General features: G+C 40.5%; 1 protein-coding gene across 2 annotated transcripts; it reads right to left on the bottom strand.

Annotated features, from left to right (window-relative positions):
• Positions 1-843: 843 nt before the first annotated feature.
• Positions 844-9,211, bottom strand: arrdc3a (arrestin domain containing 3a). Of its 2 annotated transcripts, none has more exons than XM_030771050.1 (8): positions 8,772-9,211; positions 6,416-6,497; positions 6,091-6,238; positions 5,874-5,976; positions 5,358-5,614; positions 4,424-4,586; positions 3,923-4,065; positions 844-3,711 (listed from the first exon to the last, which is right to left on the bottom strand). In XM_030771050.1, the coding sequence occupies exons 1-8, from the start codon at positions 9,049-9,051 to the stop codon at positions 3,643-3,645; spliced, it is 1,245 nt and encodes a 414-aa protein (XP_030626910.1). In that variant the 5' UTR covers positions 9,052-9,211; the 3' UTR covers positions 844-3,642. The 2 variants fall into 2 exon arrangements, with proteins under 2 accessions (XP_030626910.1, XP_030626919.1); XM_030771059.1 differs by having other exon boundaries at positions 8,784-9,211.
• Positions 9,212-19,541: the final 10,330 nt, after the last annotated feature.

Raw genomic sequence — 19,541 nt, 5'->3', positions numbered from 1 at the left:
TAAGTTGTTCTCTTGGCTTCTCTCCCAGGTCACGACAATGGTAAATATTTAACACCATAATGCAAAGAACTGTTTACCACTGAATACCCGCGGAGCTTGTTCCACAAGTCATGTGTGAAAAAACACCTCACCATAAAGCCCAGACCACTGATGGGGTTGAATGCAATTCATAAGGTGGCCACCAGGAGTGCTGTTGCTCTTAGTATCAGCATGTGCTGAATGAGTAAGGGAACTGCATTGCAGTTGCTGTCATAAGGAATACTGTGTGTCACTTCTCTGGATATGGAACAACAGGCTTGAATGAGATGCTCCCTCACAACAGGCAGAAATCTGTACCCTTTCTATAGGTTTCTGTCTGTGTTTACCTCGTAAGTTTGGATATGAGGCAGATACATTTGAAATGCATTTATGTGACTTTTATTTAGGGCACTGGCTTAGCATGCATCCCATTGTTTATGTAGCACTATGTTACTGAGTGTGATGATGTAATCACTAATCGTGATGGTTCACAATTTTTGGGCTGTCAGTTCTTCAAGAGTAAACAGCCCAGCTAGAAAATTCTCAATTCAAATGTAACAACAAAAACCCATCTTCACTGAAAAATGTATTAGTGATGCAAAGAGACATTTTATTTTTATTTTTCACCAAAATTTTATTGAGCTCCACTGTAGAACTAAGACAAAGAGTTAAAACCATTCCAGACATAAAAACTGCTGAATAACAATCTATGGTTTATAATGATCACTGAAACTAAAAGACAACATAGGAGAAAGAAGATATACCATTGAGGACACCCAAAAAAAAAACCTAAAACCCCCCCCCCCAAAAACAAACAAAAAAAAAAAACAAATAATATTGCACCTTTGTTTCTAAAACACACACCAGATCCCTCCCCAATTTTTTTTTCTTTCCTGATGGGGGTCACGGGTTTAGCTTTAACACTGGACTGTTTGGAAGGTCTTACTCTGGACTGTGGAATTGACCATCCAAAGAAAGAAAGAAAAAAAGAAAAAAAACATATTTCAAGCTTATCCTTTTAACTGTGGTCAAAATCGTAAAGATTTTGCAAAGCCGTAAGATTAGTGCCAACAAAACAAGAACGGAAAAAAAAAAAACCAATGAACAAAATATAATAACGCATAAGAGAAAGAGGGTCGTTTTTTTGTTAGGAAAAATGAGCTCTGTTTGCTGATTGATAAACCCCCTTTCTCCAGAAGCCTGTGCTACACGTCAACCATTGATCCCAAAAATAAAGAGAGAGGAGTTGAACAAAACTGCACGGAAACTTGTCTAACTGGGAAAAAAAATATTTTTTTCAATGCCCATAATAACAACAATAAAAATAATAAAACCAAAACTATGATTGAACCCATAAACGAATGAGAGTAGTGTGTATTTAAGGGTCAATGCTCGTTTTTAAAGGACTATCTGTTTTTCCCTTTTTGTCCCTTTTACAAAGAGCATGATTTTCAAGCTGAAGAGACAGTATGAAGCTTGTCTGTCACGTCCTGTATGTAGATCAATGACCACCATCCGCTCTGAACTGAACACAAGGCCACCCAGTTAAGACCACTTGAAATAGTTTGAAGTTTGTATTAGAAGCACTACTAAGACATCACGCACACTTGCCTTCTCAACACCATGCACACACACGCGCGCACACACACACACACACACACTGCTTAACTATAAAGATGAGTTTTGTTTTGTCATAGCTTGTGAGTGGAAGAAATTGTTTAAAACAGTGTTCTTTTAAATCACCAAGGAATAACAAGCTTTTTCCAGACCTCAACCAGAAATGAACAGGCCTCTCCCCTCTCTTATTTATTTTTTTTAATATATATAAAAAGTGCTTTACATTTAAGGCTCTGTAGGAAACAAGCTTTGACCTAGCTTCAGTGTTGAATGAGTTTTAAAACCAATGTATTCCTCATGTCAACAAGAGACGTCTGGGCTCTGGCCAAGGGTTTGCCAAGCTTAAGAGACGTCTGTTTCCTCAGCTTAGGAAACCTCTGTGCCTTCATGGCCAAATCCTGCCATGTTCATTTTTTTTTTTCTTTTTCATCCACTACTTCTGTTCACGTCTAGCTTCACTGGTCTGGAGAAAGGTTGCGGTAAACGGAATCTGCCCACGTAGCAGGACAAAAAGGGAATGTCGTTTTTTTTTTTTTTTTTTCTACAAAAACCCAAAATGCAAGGCAGTTTTCTGTTCATCTCCTCTCTCTTTTTTTGTGTTTCTCTAAGTGAGTTTCTCTCTCAGCTACCTTCTGTCACTCTTTCAAACAGTGCAATTGAAACATAGTACATATCTTTTTTTTTTTTTTTTTAAGTTTTTTTCTTTTGTTTCCAACCATTTGGCAAATGAGAGTGTCTCCTGAGTCTTGGTGGGGTTTTTTTTTTTCTAGGCAGTACTGTATAGTGACTGCTCTGCTCTACGTTTAGCTATAGAAAGGCAACATTCTGTTCGGGTGGGGGCGAGCATGGGGGTTGGGGGTCTGGGGGCAGCCTGATGGGTCCACACCCTTGTTTTATCTCTCTCTCCACCCAGCGCACACATGCAAAAGTTGCAAGTTCTTGTCTCTTCCACCAAATAACATGCACTCAAAGAAAACAAACAAAAAAACACCTAGCAGATATTGGCAAAAAAAGGCATTCTACAAACTTAAAAACACGTGCGCACGGGTACAGAATCGAAAGCCGTGATTGGATAATAGTCCAAACAGGCGACGCTGAGAAAAAATGCCTTCAGTATTAGTGCGTGTTGCTGCGTTAAATCTGCTGTAGGCAGTGCGTCCTTAAGGAAATGCAATCGAGGAACAACAACAACAACAACAACAGCAACAACAACAAAAAAAAAAACCCTCACAAAGAACCAAACAAAATGTCTGAACAGCTTAAATGAGATCAGTGCATTACATCAGTCCTTTTTTTCAGTCTTTTTCTTCTTCTTTTCTTTGATTTCTGTTCTCTGCGTTGTTCATATTTGTGCGGATAAATAGAGAGACGTAGTCCAACATATTGAGAGGCAGAAAACAAACAAACAAACAAACAAACAAAAACAATTAGTGATTTTTAAACTGAGCCACAGAACTCAAGCAAAAGGAAAAAAAAAAATTGATGTGCAAAAATCCAAAACTGAGGCAGGAGGAGGCCTGTATCTCTCCATTGTACTGTTGATGGTGGTTATAGAGTTTGTTTTTTTTTTTCTGGGGATATTTTTCTCTTTTTCTGATACGTACTCTGTATACCGCTCCGCGTTAGCCACAGACGCTAGTATGTGCCACAGTTACAGAAAAAAGAAAGAAGCGCGAGTGATGATCAAGCAGACGAAACTCTGGCGCCAAGGTCCAGCCCGAAGACCAACTGCTGTCTGCAGGGTCCTACACAGATTAGCTTTTGTGTCCGTCGGGCCCTGTCGGCAGGCAGGAAGTGATGCGACAGCAGATTCCTGTAAAAAAAAAATATATATTCTGCTTTCCTCCACCTTGGTTTTCTCTCTCTCTCCCTCACTCTCTCCCCACGGGTTTCGTTTTCTCTCAACGTCGACAGCGGAGCGAAAGAGTTGCACCGTCGCCGGGAAGAAAACGGAAAGAAAAAAAGTGACCTCGGCCCGACCGCTCCGGGCGAAAGCTGTCGAGTCCTTCAGCGTGATGGACAAGTGTCGGGCCGGCGCTCCTCCGTACGCCTGCACTGATCCGGATTTGGATCAATCTGTGGAGAGCACAGAGAAAAAGCCTCCTAAAACTCTGTCCACAGAAGCTTGACATCTATAAGTCTCAAAGAACTGGCCTACAAACTCTTCAGTGACATACAAATATCTATTGAGTTATGATATCACCCATTAACATACTTATGAAAACCAGTAAGCATATATGAGGGTGGTGCTTGGGTTGGGGTTGGGGTTGAGTGTGATGGTACTTACTTCTGAGTAGGGTGGAGGAGGTTGGAAACGGAACTCTTGGATGTAGGCAAACAGCGGACTCTCGTAGTCCTCCCTGCCTGCAGAAACTTCTAGACAGCTCTGTCTCTGTTCCTCCGTCACAACCTCAGAGTAGCTTGGAGGGGCTGTGTAAAAGAACCCATTCGCCAGGTTAGAGCTGTTACCATGACAACCGCTGCAGCCGTGACTCAGACTCCATGCTGCTAAATGGTCTTCTCTCTTCTTTTACTTTAGCCTTCTTTTAAGTAACAAAGTCGTTCCTACCCCCCCCCAAAAAAAGCTAGAGCACGATTTTTGAAATTATGCTAAAATGATCTGACCCAAATATCTTTCCGGTGATCCGAATTTAATTCGGTAAACATCCTACCGTCTCATAAATTTGTAATGTTAATACTACCCTATTAAATATGAGTCACAGTGTATATTTAAGATTAAGAATCCAAGCGGTCTGGATGAATTCCATCCCTGGGAACGGTTTCTCACCTTCAGGTCTTTCTGGAAGAGTCAGGCCTAGCCAGCTCATAGCCATGCTACACTGGCTGCTGACAGATGACGTCCGACTGCCGAAAGGGTGGAGGGGGATGGTTCCGATGACCAGAGGCAGGTTGAGGGACAGGTTCACTGCACCTGGGATGTCTACATAGACCTGTAAGAGAACAAGCAACGTTAATCAAGATTAACCACACCCATCTAAGTGAGAACACCCCAAGTGTGAAGTGTACACGGTTTACTAAACCAGTATAGTACTGAGTCAGTGAAATACTTCATGAATCCTGTATCATTGCATACTTTGCACAGCATCTTATCTTATATAATAACTTGAACAGCCTGGTTGCTACATTTACATAAATTAATTACAGAAATGTATTAGGTTGCAAAGAAACAGTGATAGCTATGAAAGCCTAATATTAAGTTTTTCAGAGATGATGGTGATGAAAGGTGAACCAGGCATTGCAATGACCATCTGCTGGTCTTGTATGTGATGATTTAGGAAGTCTGTCTGTTATGCAAAGCAGGTATGTGCAGGTTCACGGGGTTAAGAGGTCATTAGCTCTTGAGTGGCCTTGTATTATTGCATATATTTAGGATTGATCCTCTTATCTGCCATAATCTAACTGGGTTTCCACAGGGTGACGGGGTGGGGTGGGGTGAGGAGATACATTTCAATGCAAAACCAACTGATAGGCTGTGATGTAGGAACAAAGTGTCCTGCTTCTGACAAAAAACCCCCCAAAAAAACAACAAAAAAAAAAACCCAATATTCACTGTGTCTCAGTGCCAATCCAAGCATTACTACAAACTAATACATCACAGTCCTAGAACAGAAAAGTATCCATAGTATTGCCGATTAGATCCATACCATGGAACTACTCTATATCAAATACACTATATTGAGAGAAAGAATTCCCTTACTCACCATGAGGGAGTACTCCACTCGGATAATGCTGCAATCCAGGATGGAAGGGGATACCGGAGGGATTTTCAGCATCTTTCCGTTCCACGTCTCGGTCTTTCCCGAGGACAGAGACTCTCCGCGCAGGTTTGCCACCAGCTGCTTGATCTCCTTCATTTTCCCTTTGGCGTAGAAAGTCTGGGTCTGGTAAATGGCTGCCTTAGGCACAACCATACGGGAAGAACAGTTCTCGATCTCGGCGAAGATTTGAATGGACTCTCCTGTTCGGACAAAGAAACAGCAACTGTGTCAAATTGAATCTGGACGTCAAAATACAGATACGTGTGTTCAGAGATAGGCTTAAAGAAACCAAACTCCTCCATTGGACAGAAATACTAGTGCAAGTCTAAGGCAGAACTCTTAACAGGTGCTTGTGAATGTGTTCTGGTCTACTGAACAGGTCCTCTAGCGAAACTGAGAGTAATTTGTCAAAAGTCCACTGAGTGGCTTTGTTTTCTGTTTGAGAGCAAAGATAATTACCTGGAGTATATCCTTTCCTCTCTATCTTGGCACTTAAGGATATTGGACCTGAGGTACAGAACCAGCAGCAGAGTGTTTTGTCTTTTGTGCCTGCCTGGGGTGACTGTGGGGAAAAAAAAAAAAAAGAAGAAGGAACAGATTTAATGATCTGAAACTTAAACATAATTTGACAAAGAGGTAAGGAGAGAGAGAGAGAGAGAGAGAGAGAGATACTTACCAGCAGCAGGGGAGTGTTGATGTCGATGTGTTCAAAGACGGTGAATTCTTTCTTCGTCTTCATCGGCAGAAGCCATGGTCTGTGCAGTTCTGCTTTTACCCAGTAACGCACACTCCCATGTTTCCCTTCAAAGGAGGTAGCCAGAGGTCTGTATGTGAAGAGGGAGAGGGGAGGTGGGGGGCAAGCAAGTAGAGTTAAGGCATTGTTGACCAACTTGAGCCCCTCATCCCAAAACGTAAACATTTATTTTTGTAATTCACGAAAGAAAAAAAAAACCACGACGTTCTGCAACGTAACGCTAATGCGGCTTAGAGGTGATACTCACGTTTGTGGAAGCTCGAAGCTAAATGCATACTCGTGTCTTCCCGAAGGAATGGCGGTGAGACCCTCTTCTGAGTTGTCATCATCTGCAAGAGAAGAAAAACAATATTCCAAATACCCGTATACCTTACCTGACAAATAACCTTAACACATGACAAAGAGACCAGTTTCATTCATTCAGTAGCTGAGGTGAAAAAAAAATCGATACCACATGTATAAACCTGTTCAAAGTATCACGTCAGAACATAAAACCCCTCGAAATGTTATGTGAGAAATACACATTCATGGTTTCAGCATAATGGGTTGTATGAGTTTTTTATAAGGTGTGTTTGAGGTTCGCTGAAATTGTTGTTCACATCACTGAAATACATCCCCACACACCAGCTCAGACATTGTTCACGCGTTTTAAAATGAAACAAGATGTAGAAAATGTTTTTATTTTCTTTCCCCACTGCAGAGAGAGATTATTAAACTTTAAACGCAAACTGCACAACAAAACAGAAAACAACAACAAAAAGCATTGTTTTACGCCACAATTGTGAGGAGAAAAAACTTCTCGAAATTGTATGTGTTTCTGTACGTAATTACCCAACCAACAACACTTTTGTTGTAAATGCATTTTTTAAAAAAAAATATTGTCATATGTGCTGCTAAGTGATACGAATAAGTACTTTGGGGCTTTTGTTCCGCCAGCTCAGCAATCTCCTTCAGCTTAGCAGAGCCAAAGCTGTGGTAAACAGGCGCTGAGCTGTCACTCAAGAGCAGACTCGAGCAAGAGAAGACCGGCCTAAACCGGAGCAGGCTGCTTTTCCCATTCCGGCTGGCTCATTACGTATTCACTGTGCAGTACTCAGACAGCCCTACAACCTATCTTGCTCACCCTTACGGACCAGCCCCTATCCAATGTACGCGTGTAGTGCGGCGTGGCTGTATTATGTGGACTAAGTTAACTAATGTTCACCCATTCCAAGTCACACGTGAGAAGATTATGACAAAGACAGACACCAACAAAAGGAAAATCACAGAAAGCGACTAAGTTATCTAAATTAACTACGATTTTATTTAAAAGAACACATTCCATACATGTACAAATTTCAAACTTTACATGATGATACATGATTTTTTTTTAAAACATATGTTTAGGAAGCAATTGCAGAAGAAACAGAGGTTTGAATTACAACACAGATGACATGCAACAGCGACTTAAACCGTAGAGTACATAGTTTTTGGGACATGACAGGAGAAGTTATTTGAGAAATTACACAAAGATTTCAGCAGAAACAGAATATAAAGTAACAAGCGGGCAGACCAAATAGGCAAATAAAGAATAAAGATGACGACAGAGTAAACATGGATAGTATGTTAAACCGACAGTGTGTCGCTACGTTGACTTTGCTGCAACCTACAAAAACATTAGAGACTGTGTACTGTGCAAGTCCTTCCTAGTTTCAATCACAATTAAACAGCATAAGAACACAATACACTCTGGACTAGACCGTGCGCCCACGTTCTGCAATCAGGCTTGAGTATTTCTTTTGACACTGTTGTGCAAAATGTGAAATTTTCGTCCAAATGCGATACAAGCTTGCACGTTTTTCAGATGCTACGTGCAGAACTATGAGGAGAGTGAAGACATGCTTGCGCGTTAGCCAATCAGAAACGGGAACAGCTAGTCACTGCATCAGAACAGGATTGAACCGCTTTTAACAATGGGTGGAAACTGAGGAAAAACTGTGATGTTAGACCTGTCAGCTGTCCCAGCAACGCAGTCTTTTACCAAAGAAAAACACTTCTGCACACCATATTCGCCTTCACAAACAGTGTTTGGTTACTAATATTGTTTTTCTTCTCCTAATTCGATGGACGAACTCAAAAATAGACAATAAGAGAAGCTGCTCCCATTCATTCAACCTCTGTGACAACTGAGTCGATGATGCAGCCAGTACTTTGACGTTCCTGATAAAATGTTAGGAATCGAATATTTCATCTATATTTTGATGTTGGAGGTATCACTGACAAAAAGGATAAAAGTGTAAAGACAGACGAGTTCAGGTCTTCGAGGAGTACCGAAGGTGGATGACAATTGAAGGACCTATACCATTGCCTTTCCTTTCATTTGTCTAATTCCTTATACTGCACATTTTAAGAGAACGTATCCACGATTTTTTCCACGAAGTTATTATTTATAGGATAATATACGTGTACTCGTCAAAAAGTACATTTGATTCAGACTACTTAAAGAGGGTTGAGCATCACCATTGCACATATCCGATATCATTCATTTCTACAACAGAACTTTTCAAAGGTTTGACTCTGCTGTGCAAAAGCAATAAATGAAAACAGTCCATTTGAGTTCTTACCTCTTTCGTGACCGATTAAGATATCTCTGTGATTGAGATACTCTACTTCTTCTGTGTAGTTCTGAGTATAGGCAGTGTTGGATCCAGCATTTCGTGATTCTGTCCAACGAACTTTTGCAAATCCCTTTGCATGGATCTTGAGAGATTTCACACGAATCTCTCCGGTCACCTCGATGATTACCCTTCCTGAGACGGAGTCCCCACTTGAAAAAACAGGGACATTACTGTCATTTAGACAGTCGTAGCTTACTACGAAGCTCTTCACTTTTCCTAGCACCATGGTGGCAACGAATAAAATCTACAAATTGCGTAGTAACAAAAAAAAAAAGTCTATGAAAATAATCTCGTATGAAAAAAGCAATGCTGAACACTAGTCAGTGTCATTGAGGTGTGAGAGCAGAATAACAGCAACGATGCTGTTATCGTGTCTCAGGGTTTAGGCTTGATGGTCTGCAGTAAAGACAAGGAACTTTCGTCTGCCGGCTCACTTTAAGAGAAGGTTTTGAGAAAAACAACCTACTGAGCATGTGCAGAACTTTTATCCGTCCCCTCCTTCCGCCTTTGGGAGCCTGGGGGAGTTCCCTGGCTCTGTGCCCGCTGACAAATTATCGTGAACAGCTGAGCGCTCCATGAACAGCGTCAGAGGAACAGAATTTATCAAATCGGCCATACTTCGTGTTACATTGTTCATTTGTCAAAACGTTAGTTACCATACGTGCTAATATTTCATGTTGTAATTTTTTTAAAAATACATAAATACAGAGAGGCTTATCTGTATTGCATTATCTGTACTGAGTTATAGCCTGCTAGTATTTCAACTATTCATGCCACTACCTGGGCTGTAAGCAGCAATGTTAATGCTGCTATTATCATAAAATGCCTAATCTGAGATGTTTTCATTTTTGCAGTGCTAAAGTTGTAGAGAGCGTCTTTTCCCAAACAAAGTCTTTTGACATGTCCGTGTACCGTCAGGAGACGTGAGAAGTATAGTGAAAATTTCTTTATAAATGGACACTTTTTCAAGTTAGGAGGAGAGGATTACGTCTCACTCACAAACACAAAATTCACTGACAGTAAAATCTATGTCACTTCACTATAAGAGCTTCTTGCTCGCCGGTTATTCTTATTTCTTAAAACTGAAGTTAATTCCGTTTTTCCCCTTTGTCGACCAACGCTCTGTAGCCAAACTGACCATGTCTGCCGTACGATTTCTTGAGTTTTGCGAAGTATCCCGTGAGTGAAAAACTTTTGAGAAACAGTGTTTTTAGGGGCTGTAGCTCCTGATTGCAGAAATTTGTAACGCGCTTGAAACGCCACCTAGTGTTCGTTTTTTCGATCAACGCTTCTCTGCCCCTGCAGAAATTGAAACAAAAGGCACCTTTAACCAATTCAATACCCCCAAAAATCACGTTGCTAAGAGCATGGATTTACATTTCACCGCAGATTAAGACGAATGTCGTTAGAATATGTAACTGTGCGACAATATGAGAGCTGCATGCTTTAAGATCTAACCAGCTTGACTCCATTTCTGTTGTTGTGTGAACAATGGTGAGGGCTAATTTAACTAATGTTACTAATGATTACTTTTGTTGTGCGTAATCACTGGCGTCTGTGGCGTTTATAGAACAGCTGGAATAGGAATAACATTTCCATCCCATTCTGAACATATACATTCTTTGAATTGTGTTTATTGGTAAATCCCACTAATCAGTGTGAAACATTTAGGTGAAATGTTGTGCTTTTAGTAAAATACAGTGTACTTTGCTGTAATTTAACATAGACTGAAAGTAGGAATATAGGAATGGCAGAGCATATCCAACAAGTGAATTATAAATTAGATCGTTGCCTCCATCTAGCGTTTGTTTTAGGAACTCCTCAAACCTCAGTAGATTTCTGTCTACAGGACTTTAAAGTGAAATCAACGCGGACTACCGCTGCCCTCTAGCGTTTGTTTAAAGAATGCCCCCAACGTCTTTATATTTTCGATTCATCACTTCGTCCTTAAAAAAAAAATGAAACAGGACATTTTAATACAACCAATACATACCAACAGCAGATCACCATTCCGTCACTTATTTTTTTCCAACGGAAACCTCTATGGCTGTTTCATTAAAGCCACAATTTTTTTATTTTTACCTGATTTTGCCAAAATTACCTGGAAAAGATTACAGCATGCTTACAAAAGGAAAACAGTGTCGATAATTATTGTGAGCAATCATGAAAAATCTCGATGCCAAATAACAAAACAACGGAAATGCATGCCAGGTTTGGGCAAGATATTTAGTTTACATTTTTTTCACACACAGAAGACATTTAGATGCCTGTCTGCCACTGTTCACTGGGTTTTGATCCTGCCATCTGAAATTATTAATGTATGCAATAAATATATGAGGGAACATACAGATAAACCCCTTACATCTCTCTCTCTCTCTCTCTCTCTCTCTCTCTCACACACACACACACACACACACACATTTATGCATATTTCAGACATGTAAATATGTGCACACATAAGCAGGAAACACAATAAAACCATTATGACAGAGGCAAACTGAAAGCGACATTTTACTACACTTGACTGTATTCAGATGGGGGTTCGAGAGTGACTGCTACTGTTTGGAATTAGAATTTGCTGTAAAATTAGAGAATGTACTGGATATACATTCTATATGACAACATAATTCTGTAATGGTGTGCATCAGAAAAGGAGGCCATGTCCCTACATAGTGAACTGAAAATTAAAAAAAATTGAAATAACTTCTTGAAACCTTGACACGAGGTGGGGGGGAGTAGGTTGAGAAAGAGAGAGAGAGATTTGTACTTATAGACATGTAAAGCCCTTTGAGACTATAAATAGTGATATTGGGCTCTAAATAAACGTATTATTATTATTATTATTATTATTTTACGGTAAATGAACTGTGTTGTGTGTTGTGATGACTCTGGACTTCTGGATTTTCTATAACTGTGATTAGGGGAGACATCATCTGAATATCCTGAGATATCTCAAACACACTTCTCAAAGACCATCACTGTGTGTTCAGTATAGACCCAGATGAAATTCACAACATCAGTATCTCAGTGCCATATGCAGCAAAAAGTCTTACCAACAGGAAGACATGACATAAACTTGGTAAGTAATCCCTGGAGTGTTCGACAAAGGCTCATTTGACTGAGGAAATAACAGAGATGTTGAAAAGAGACAGGACTCTGCAGTGCAGTCGATTTTTGCTGTGGTAAACATCCCATGGTGAACAGCAGGATTTAAACGCATCAAAGATTCTACAATGTTCCTGCACTGTTTTAGAACTTGATCATTTATAGCTACATTCGCCTACGTGGTTTCAGAAATGATAAGAAATGTAAAACTAATATACAATTATAGGAAAAGCACTTGAAGTGTATTATCACATACATATAAAACATATTCTCAGAGTGAGTTTGACTTGAGTGTATTCATATGAAACTGCTAATGCTCAGCATCCAGTCACTTTACACACACACAGGAACAATCAGACTGAGGAAACTACAGAGGTGTTTGAATAGGACAGGGCTCTGGAGCTGTTGGGTCTGGACAGTATCCTGGAGGCAGGAGCTGAGAGGGCAAAAGGGGTGTACGGTGGTGGATTGCATTCTGGGGGAGTAGAAGCAGTAGCAGCCCTGTAAAAGTGATTTAGGTTTGAAAACTGTCCTGGGGCACCTAGGACTGGGTAGAAACCTGGTGCAGTGGGGTGTGGAAGAAGAAGAAGAGACTAAAGTTTGTAGAATCACTGTGGATACAGCCATATGCAAATTACAGACAGGATCATCTTTTTGTAAACTACTAATTACTGACTGGCTGAAAACTAAAAACAAAACCATAAAAGGAGGGGCTGTCTGATAAGGATAGTCTCCAGTTGGTCTAACTGATCAAACATTTATCATGCACAAATATCATGCACTATATGTTTCTAGTACTTGGAGTAACTAACACAAAATTGGAACTTCTAATAATCACCGATCATTCTTCTTTCCGGTTTCAGGTAAATTTAAGTAAAGGATAAAAGACAAATCACTCTGAGAAAGCAATTTTATTCAAAACAAATGTAAATAAAATTGTCTAAAGTGGTCCATTTGACATCCATCCCTTCACTTGTGTGTATATTTGTTTTTTAGTGTGCATGCATGGGCTGTGTGTATTATATACAATACTGATTATATCTGATTATAGTCAACAATAATTAGCCTGGAATAATGTGGGGAATTTGCAGTTATGGTCCAAATACACAAATAAACATTTAAAGAAACAGACCAGAGTCTAAATTATAATGAATTTTAATAAAGTATTGATTTCTCTGCAATTCAACAAAAGCATGCATGCATGGCAAATTCAAAGATGAAGATTACTGTAACTAAAAAGAGAGAGAAAGGCAATGGGAAAAGGGCAATTTTCAGTTCTGATGATGAATGAATTTTGAGACATAGTGAATAACACTTAAAGAAATCAAACAAGCGATTTTGGAAATCAAAGAATAGAATACTCCGGGTCCAGCATGAGCCTAACCATGATAAAAAGATATGATTTCAGTCTGGGCTGATGTTGGGTGAGACAACTCAATAAGTCCATCAGACGTGCCCCGATTTTAACCCATTGTTCCTCCTCATTTCCATCATCAGTAGAATACAGTTCAGACATTTCCTCCAGGCAAGCCTCTGTCTCCTCCACTGGAGTGAAAGCAGACACAGAGGGATCAGAAACTGAAGCAGGCATAGCATGTATTTAAGTCAGGTGTATGACTTCAATGTGACTTTAAAGAATTGTCCTTGGAGTATCTAGTGACTTTGTTTACAGTGCCTCTCTCAGGGAGTACACAAGAGTCCATCGATTCTGATTTTATTTTTTTCCCTGTGAGCAATAAGAAACCCAGCAGTAGAGGGAAATCCATTGTTGCTTCCACAATGACCCAAAATCATATACAATCTCGTAACCATATTAGCTTTCAGTGAAAATGTTAATCCTTTGTCCTTCCACATTTTGTAAAACTCTAGCTAGAGCTATCAGTTGAGCAAGCTGCATACTTCCCGTTGCCACATTACCACACTTAACGTTCTCAACACGTTCACTGCCAACAGCCCCAAAAGTGTAACATACTCCACTGACTCCATGAAAGCTGGACCCATTTATTAATGGATTCAAGATTCAGGGGGTCCGACAAGGACTTGCAGTTTAAGTGGGTGACATCATCGTGTTGAATGACATGTATAAACAGTCACATTTGGTGCTCCCTGCTTGGGAAGCAGGGACTCAGTGTTAATCTCATTCCCTGGTGCTGGTCCTAATCTCAGTATTTTTGCTCCCTTAAGTGTGCTTTCCCATTTAGCATGCCTCTGTTTTGAAATTGAGCGCTTGTGTGTGTTGCATGTCTCAGTGTACTCAGAAATGCACTGGTGACAGTATTTCAAGAGTCCCATTACTGACCTCAAACTAGCAACAATGTTGGTTTCAGGCAGTTCCATCCATACACACACACACACACACACACACACACACACACACGCAAACACACGCACACACACACACCCACACACTTATGTGATATACTTTATTGTCGCACAAGCAGGTTACTTCATTGTAGCAGCTAAATCATGTTCTCATTGCAGTGTAAGTTAATTACATTTTATTAAAGCCCAGAGAAAGCTTATTTTGGGAGAGCAGAACATCTAGTATATTCAAAATTTCAACCCCAATCATTCTAAAAATAGCGTTCTCCTTTTCAAAATTCGACCAAATGTACGGCATCTACGAAAGAACGAATTTATGAACATTTTCTTGAGCACTCAGTCCAGCTGGCTCGGAGAATTTCGGTGGGGGCCAGCTCCGTAGATTCCATAGGTTTGTCTGTTCGGCACTGAATCGCTCTTTTCATCCAGATACTAAATTGGCCCTTGTAATAGCAATCCATCAAGGTGTCAGTGCAGGTGGCTTTTAAAGGGAATGGGAGCAGACACTCTGATTGGTTTATTGCATGTTACGACCAAAACACACCTATGATTAATTAAGAGACTAAGCACAACCCCTTTGAACCTTGCGCCTTATTTTATGCTCAGATTATCTGCCGTTAAACTAGTGAAAGTGAATTTGGACACCTTAAATGCACTCATGCCATGTGCTTTAGACCATGCTCTTAGATCGTTAAAATAGAGCCCAGAGCGTCTAAGGAGCAGAATGTATACAGAAATGCAGTGATTCTCAACTCCAGTCCTGAGGGCTCACTGTCCCACACTTCATTATCACAGTTCATTGAGCTAATCAAGGGCTTGATGATTAACTGATCAGTGGAACCAGGTGTGTCAGTCCCGAGCTCAGAACTGACACAGCTGACTTAAACTGTGATAATGAAGAGTTAAAACAAAGACGTGCAGGACAGAGGGCCTTCGGGACTGGAGTCGAGAACCGCTGCACTAAGGTACATTAGAACAGCCTCATAATTGGTCAGAAGGGAAAAGAAGGATGCCCAAGGTGTGTTGGACCTCTACAGATATACTCTTGGGCAGACGAAGTCTTAGTCATAGTCAATACCTCCATCTATTCATTTATTTTGTGATTCGATGTCTTCAGTAGATAGATCCTGTGACGCCCAGGTTCTCACTTCCTTCCTCTGATGATCAGCTGAGTAAGCTTTTCATTGATTTTGCCAGTGCCTAGGTTCCTTGTTTTAATCAGTAAATTACCAAATCATTAGTTTTATTTACTAATTAGTTTTACTAATTTTACTGTTTCTGTAAATAATCCTGTGTATAAATACCCCTGTCTTTTCTCTGTTTGCTTGTGAATTCCTGGTCTGCCCTTTAATTTACAACACCATGTAACACACACACACACACACACACACACACACACAAAGCACAAAAGGGGGGGGGGGGGTGCAACCCCCACAGAAAACTCTTGATATTCACCACACTGGTGTTAATGTGGCCAGATAAATAAAAAAACCAAAGATCAATATCAGTCACATACCAAATGTCCTCTACTACTTTAGGTCATGAGTGAGTTGGGTGTGAATGTGTTTGTTTGTGTGTCTGCCCTGCGATGGACTGGTGACCTGTCCAGGGTGTTTCTCCACCTTTCGTCCAATGAATGCTGGGATAGGCTCCAACACCCCCACGATCCTAATTAGGATAAGTGGCTTAGATAATGAGTGAGTGAGAGAGCTTTCACAAATAACGAAATACTTAATCTTTTGGCACATCAGCACCTATTATTTGGCACATATTATCCTATCAGGACTTGTGTGTGGCATGGCACAATGTTGTGTTTGCACAATGACAATAAAGTTCTCGAATCTTAAATCTTGAAACAGCAGTTGCCAGTAGCAGGGTCAGGCTGCCATTGGCTGTCCTCTCATCCATTTTGTTGGTTGCTGGTAATATATTTTCCTAAAAATAATGGCTGTGTCCGAAATGGCATACTAGCGTACTGCATACTGCATACTAGCCTAGTATGCACTGCGTACTGCGCACTACTCCACACACTAGTATACAGTATGGTACGCAATTATGAGAACTTTCGTGTAGTGTACTACACCCTTGCTATTGGTTGGGCTATCTATTCTATTAAAATCGAACAACACACGACAACCACAAATATGTATCAAAAGTAGCCCTATAAGAAAGCATATGAAGACTTATTACACCAAAATACACAACTGATACATTTATATTCGAAACTGCAGCTGCAGTTGAAGTTGAAGCTGGTTCTGTCGCTGTCCGCCATGTTTTTAAAATTTTTTGACGGTTGGAAATCACCGTGTTGCTTCATGGGATGCAGTAATCGGCGAAGTGAGCTCGGGATGTATACTAGAAATTTTCGCCAGAGTAGTACATCATCCGGGTAACTGTCGTGTACTGCAAAATTTTTATTTTTCACGTACTGCATACTACTTACTGCTTTTACGTCATAATTACTATGCGAGTAGTATGTAGTATGCCATTTCGGACACAGCCAGCGTTTTTTTTCCTAAGAAATTCCTAAATTATGACCTTTTTCTTATTAAATAACAACTTTATTCTTGCTAAATAACGACTTTATTCACGTTAAATTACGACTTTAATTTTGAAATATTGCGACTTTATTCTCAAAATCTCAGAATTTTTTCCCTCAATGTGGCCCTAATACTCCGTCATATAATAGAACATGAACATAAAGAAACTGTCTCAGATCAGTCCCTGCTCAGCAGATAGTAAGTAAATGTTTGAAGTGGAAGTGGTTGGGGGTTAAAAATGAGAAGCTGAGTGGGGTTGAACTGAGAGCTGAACCAGGAAAAAAACCCCAGTGTCCAAAAACACATACACACATATACAGTGTAGACACGCATGTAAATATGCAAATAATAAAGAGGAGAAGCAAATCATTATGGGAGAGGGAAACCGCAGGAAGTGGTTCACTACAAATGACAGTATTCAGTTCTGGTTTTGAGAATAACTGCTACTGCTGGAAGTTTCCATAAAGTAAAATGAAGAACAAACTGTGGGGAAAATCAGAGGAAGTACTGGGTAACATGACTCTGAACCTGTATTCAGGTTCATCTACGGGCAGCACCAGCCGGTGTGAGTTTATGGCAATTCATGTGTCTTCTTAAAAATCACAAGTCACAAAATCAGTTTCCATCCTTCCTCTGTCACAGTTTATGAGAAATCCTCCAAGATAATGAGGCACTGGACACAGACAGTAAAAGTATGTTGATTTCACATAACACGAATAGTTGTTGGCCATATAGTCATTTATTATTATTGTATAACCAGGGCTTATTTCTGCTATGACTATATGGCCAATCACCATCGAGGGATCTGTGGTGTTCCCCACCTCAGCAGCCAAAAACCTTGGCGTAACCCTCGACAACCAGCTGACATACTCCGGTCACATCGCAGCAGTCACACGATCCTGCAGATTCGCCCTATACAACATCAGGAGAATCCGCCCTTTCCTCACACAACAGGCAACCCAGCTCCTGGTCCAAGCGCTTGTCATCTCCCGCCTGGACTACTGCAACGTTCTACTGGCTGGCTTGCCGGCCTGCGCCATCAGGCTGCTCCAGCTCGTGCAGAACGCCGCTGCACGCCTGGTATTCAACCTCCCTAAGCACTCTCATGTCACTCCACTGCTTACTGCGCTCCACTGGCTTCCGGTAGCAGCCCCCATCCATTTCAAGACACTGGTGCTGGCCTACCTGGCCACAAGAGGCTCTGCCCCATCATACCTTCAGTCTCTTATAACGCCATACACCCCAACTAGGACCCTCCGCTCCACGTCCTCCGGACAACTGACGGTCCCCTCACTCCGGGAACCCGGCAGCCGCTCCTCCCGACCACGCCTCTTCTCCGCCATTGCCCCGAGGTGGTGGAACGACCTCCCCCATGCAGTCAAGACTGCGGAATCTCTTACCATCTTCCACAGGAAACTGAAAACCCACCTCTTTAGAACACACCTGTCCCCCAATGCCTAACCTCCCTTCCCTAGAGGAAAAGAAAAAAAAACAAAAACCCACCTTTGTCTTGTATTTCCGTTTGTAAAAGTATTCCAGGGGCGCAATGCGAAGGGGCAATTTGACGCTCAGTCTTATTATGATGTCTGTTGAAGGTATTAGAAATCCGACTGATGCACCAATTGTAAGTCGCTTTGGTAAAAAGCGTCTGCCAAATAACTAAATTGTAAATTGTAAATTGTATTATATTTTCATTTGCATTTGCAGTAACTCTAATTTTTGGATAACTACTGTGTTAGTCCAGATAAAAAACACATCATTAATGACTGGGAAGTTATGCTGGTGAATGTGCTAACATGCTGTGTAAGCTAATAGGTGCTGAAAGTGCTAAAATGGGGAAAAAAAGGATCACCATCATGGTGGACATGATTTATTATGATTAATATTTACCATTCCAATTACCAGAAAGAATTCAGCTAACAGACGAATGGGGCTTTCATGTCACACATCTCTTAAGAGTGCATAGTAATAACATAACCATTAAAGGAAAGGCCCGCTGCCAGTGGAGATCATCTCAAAATGACCCTTATCCAAATCAAAATTTTATGACACGAAAGTGTTGTAAAATGAGAATGTGAGATACCTGATGGGGAAAAATACTGAAGTTTGCATTTCATCCAAAGCTACCCTTTTTTTTTATTAAGGATTCAGTTAAGCTGATTGAGGGAGAGTCTGATGTTTAGTTTTGCTTTGGAGAACTAACATCTAACACGGATGTGAACACATTAGAACATATCCACAGTGCAGGACAGATCAAGGAAATGATGATGTATTATATAACATCTCACCATGACTTATGAAAAAATGATTATATGATGATTCCATAGTTCCCCCATAGAGATGAGTCAAAACAACACATTTTTTTTTTTTACAACAACAAATAATCCTAACAGAGCATCTGCATTACCACAATCACTTTTAATCTTCAAACTTCCTGATAAACAACTTGAAATGTATGGCTTTAGTTCATCTCTTTGGTATCCGAAACAGGCACTAAGATGATACACATTTAAAGATCAATATGTGAATATAAATGTGATAATATTTACATGTGAGCAAAAAATTAAATCTGAGCATTACTGTGTATTCAGCATAGAACCAGATGAAATTCACAACATCAGTATCTCAGTGCCACATGCAGCAAAAAGTCGTTCACCAACAGGAAGACATGACATAAACTTGGTGAGTAATCCCTGGAATGTTTCACAAAGGCTCATTTGACTGAGGAAATAACAGAGATGTTGAAAAG

The sequence above is a fragment of the Chanos chanos genome, chromosome 1 (assembly GCF_902362185.1).
Source record: "Chanos chanos chromosome 1, fChaCha1.1, whole genome shotgun sequence".
Lineage (NCBI taxonomy): Eukaryota > Metazoa > Chordata > Actinopteri > Gonorynchiformes > Chanidae > Chanos > Chanos chanos.
This window is presented reverse-complemented; position numbering and strand designations above follow the sequence as displayed.

What these genes read in the sequence shown, in the direction of transcription:
- arrdc3a (XM_030771050.1), bottom strand. Translation starts at nt 9,051, where the DNA reads ATGGTGCTAGGAAAAGTGAAGAGCTTCGTAGTAAGCTACGACTGTCTA. An exon ending in AGCTTCGAGCTTCCACAAAC is followed by an intron (nt 6,239 to 6,415) that starts GTGAGTATCACC and finishes CTTCACATACAG; the next exon opens with ACCTCTGGCTACCTCCTTTG. An exon ending in TCTTCCAGAAAGACCTGAAG is followed by an intron (nt 4,066 to 4,423) that starts GTGAGAAACCGT and finishes TCTTTTACACAG; the next exon opens with CCCCTCCAAGCTACTCTGAG.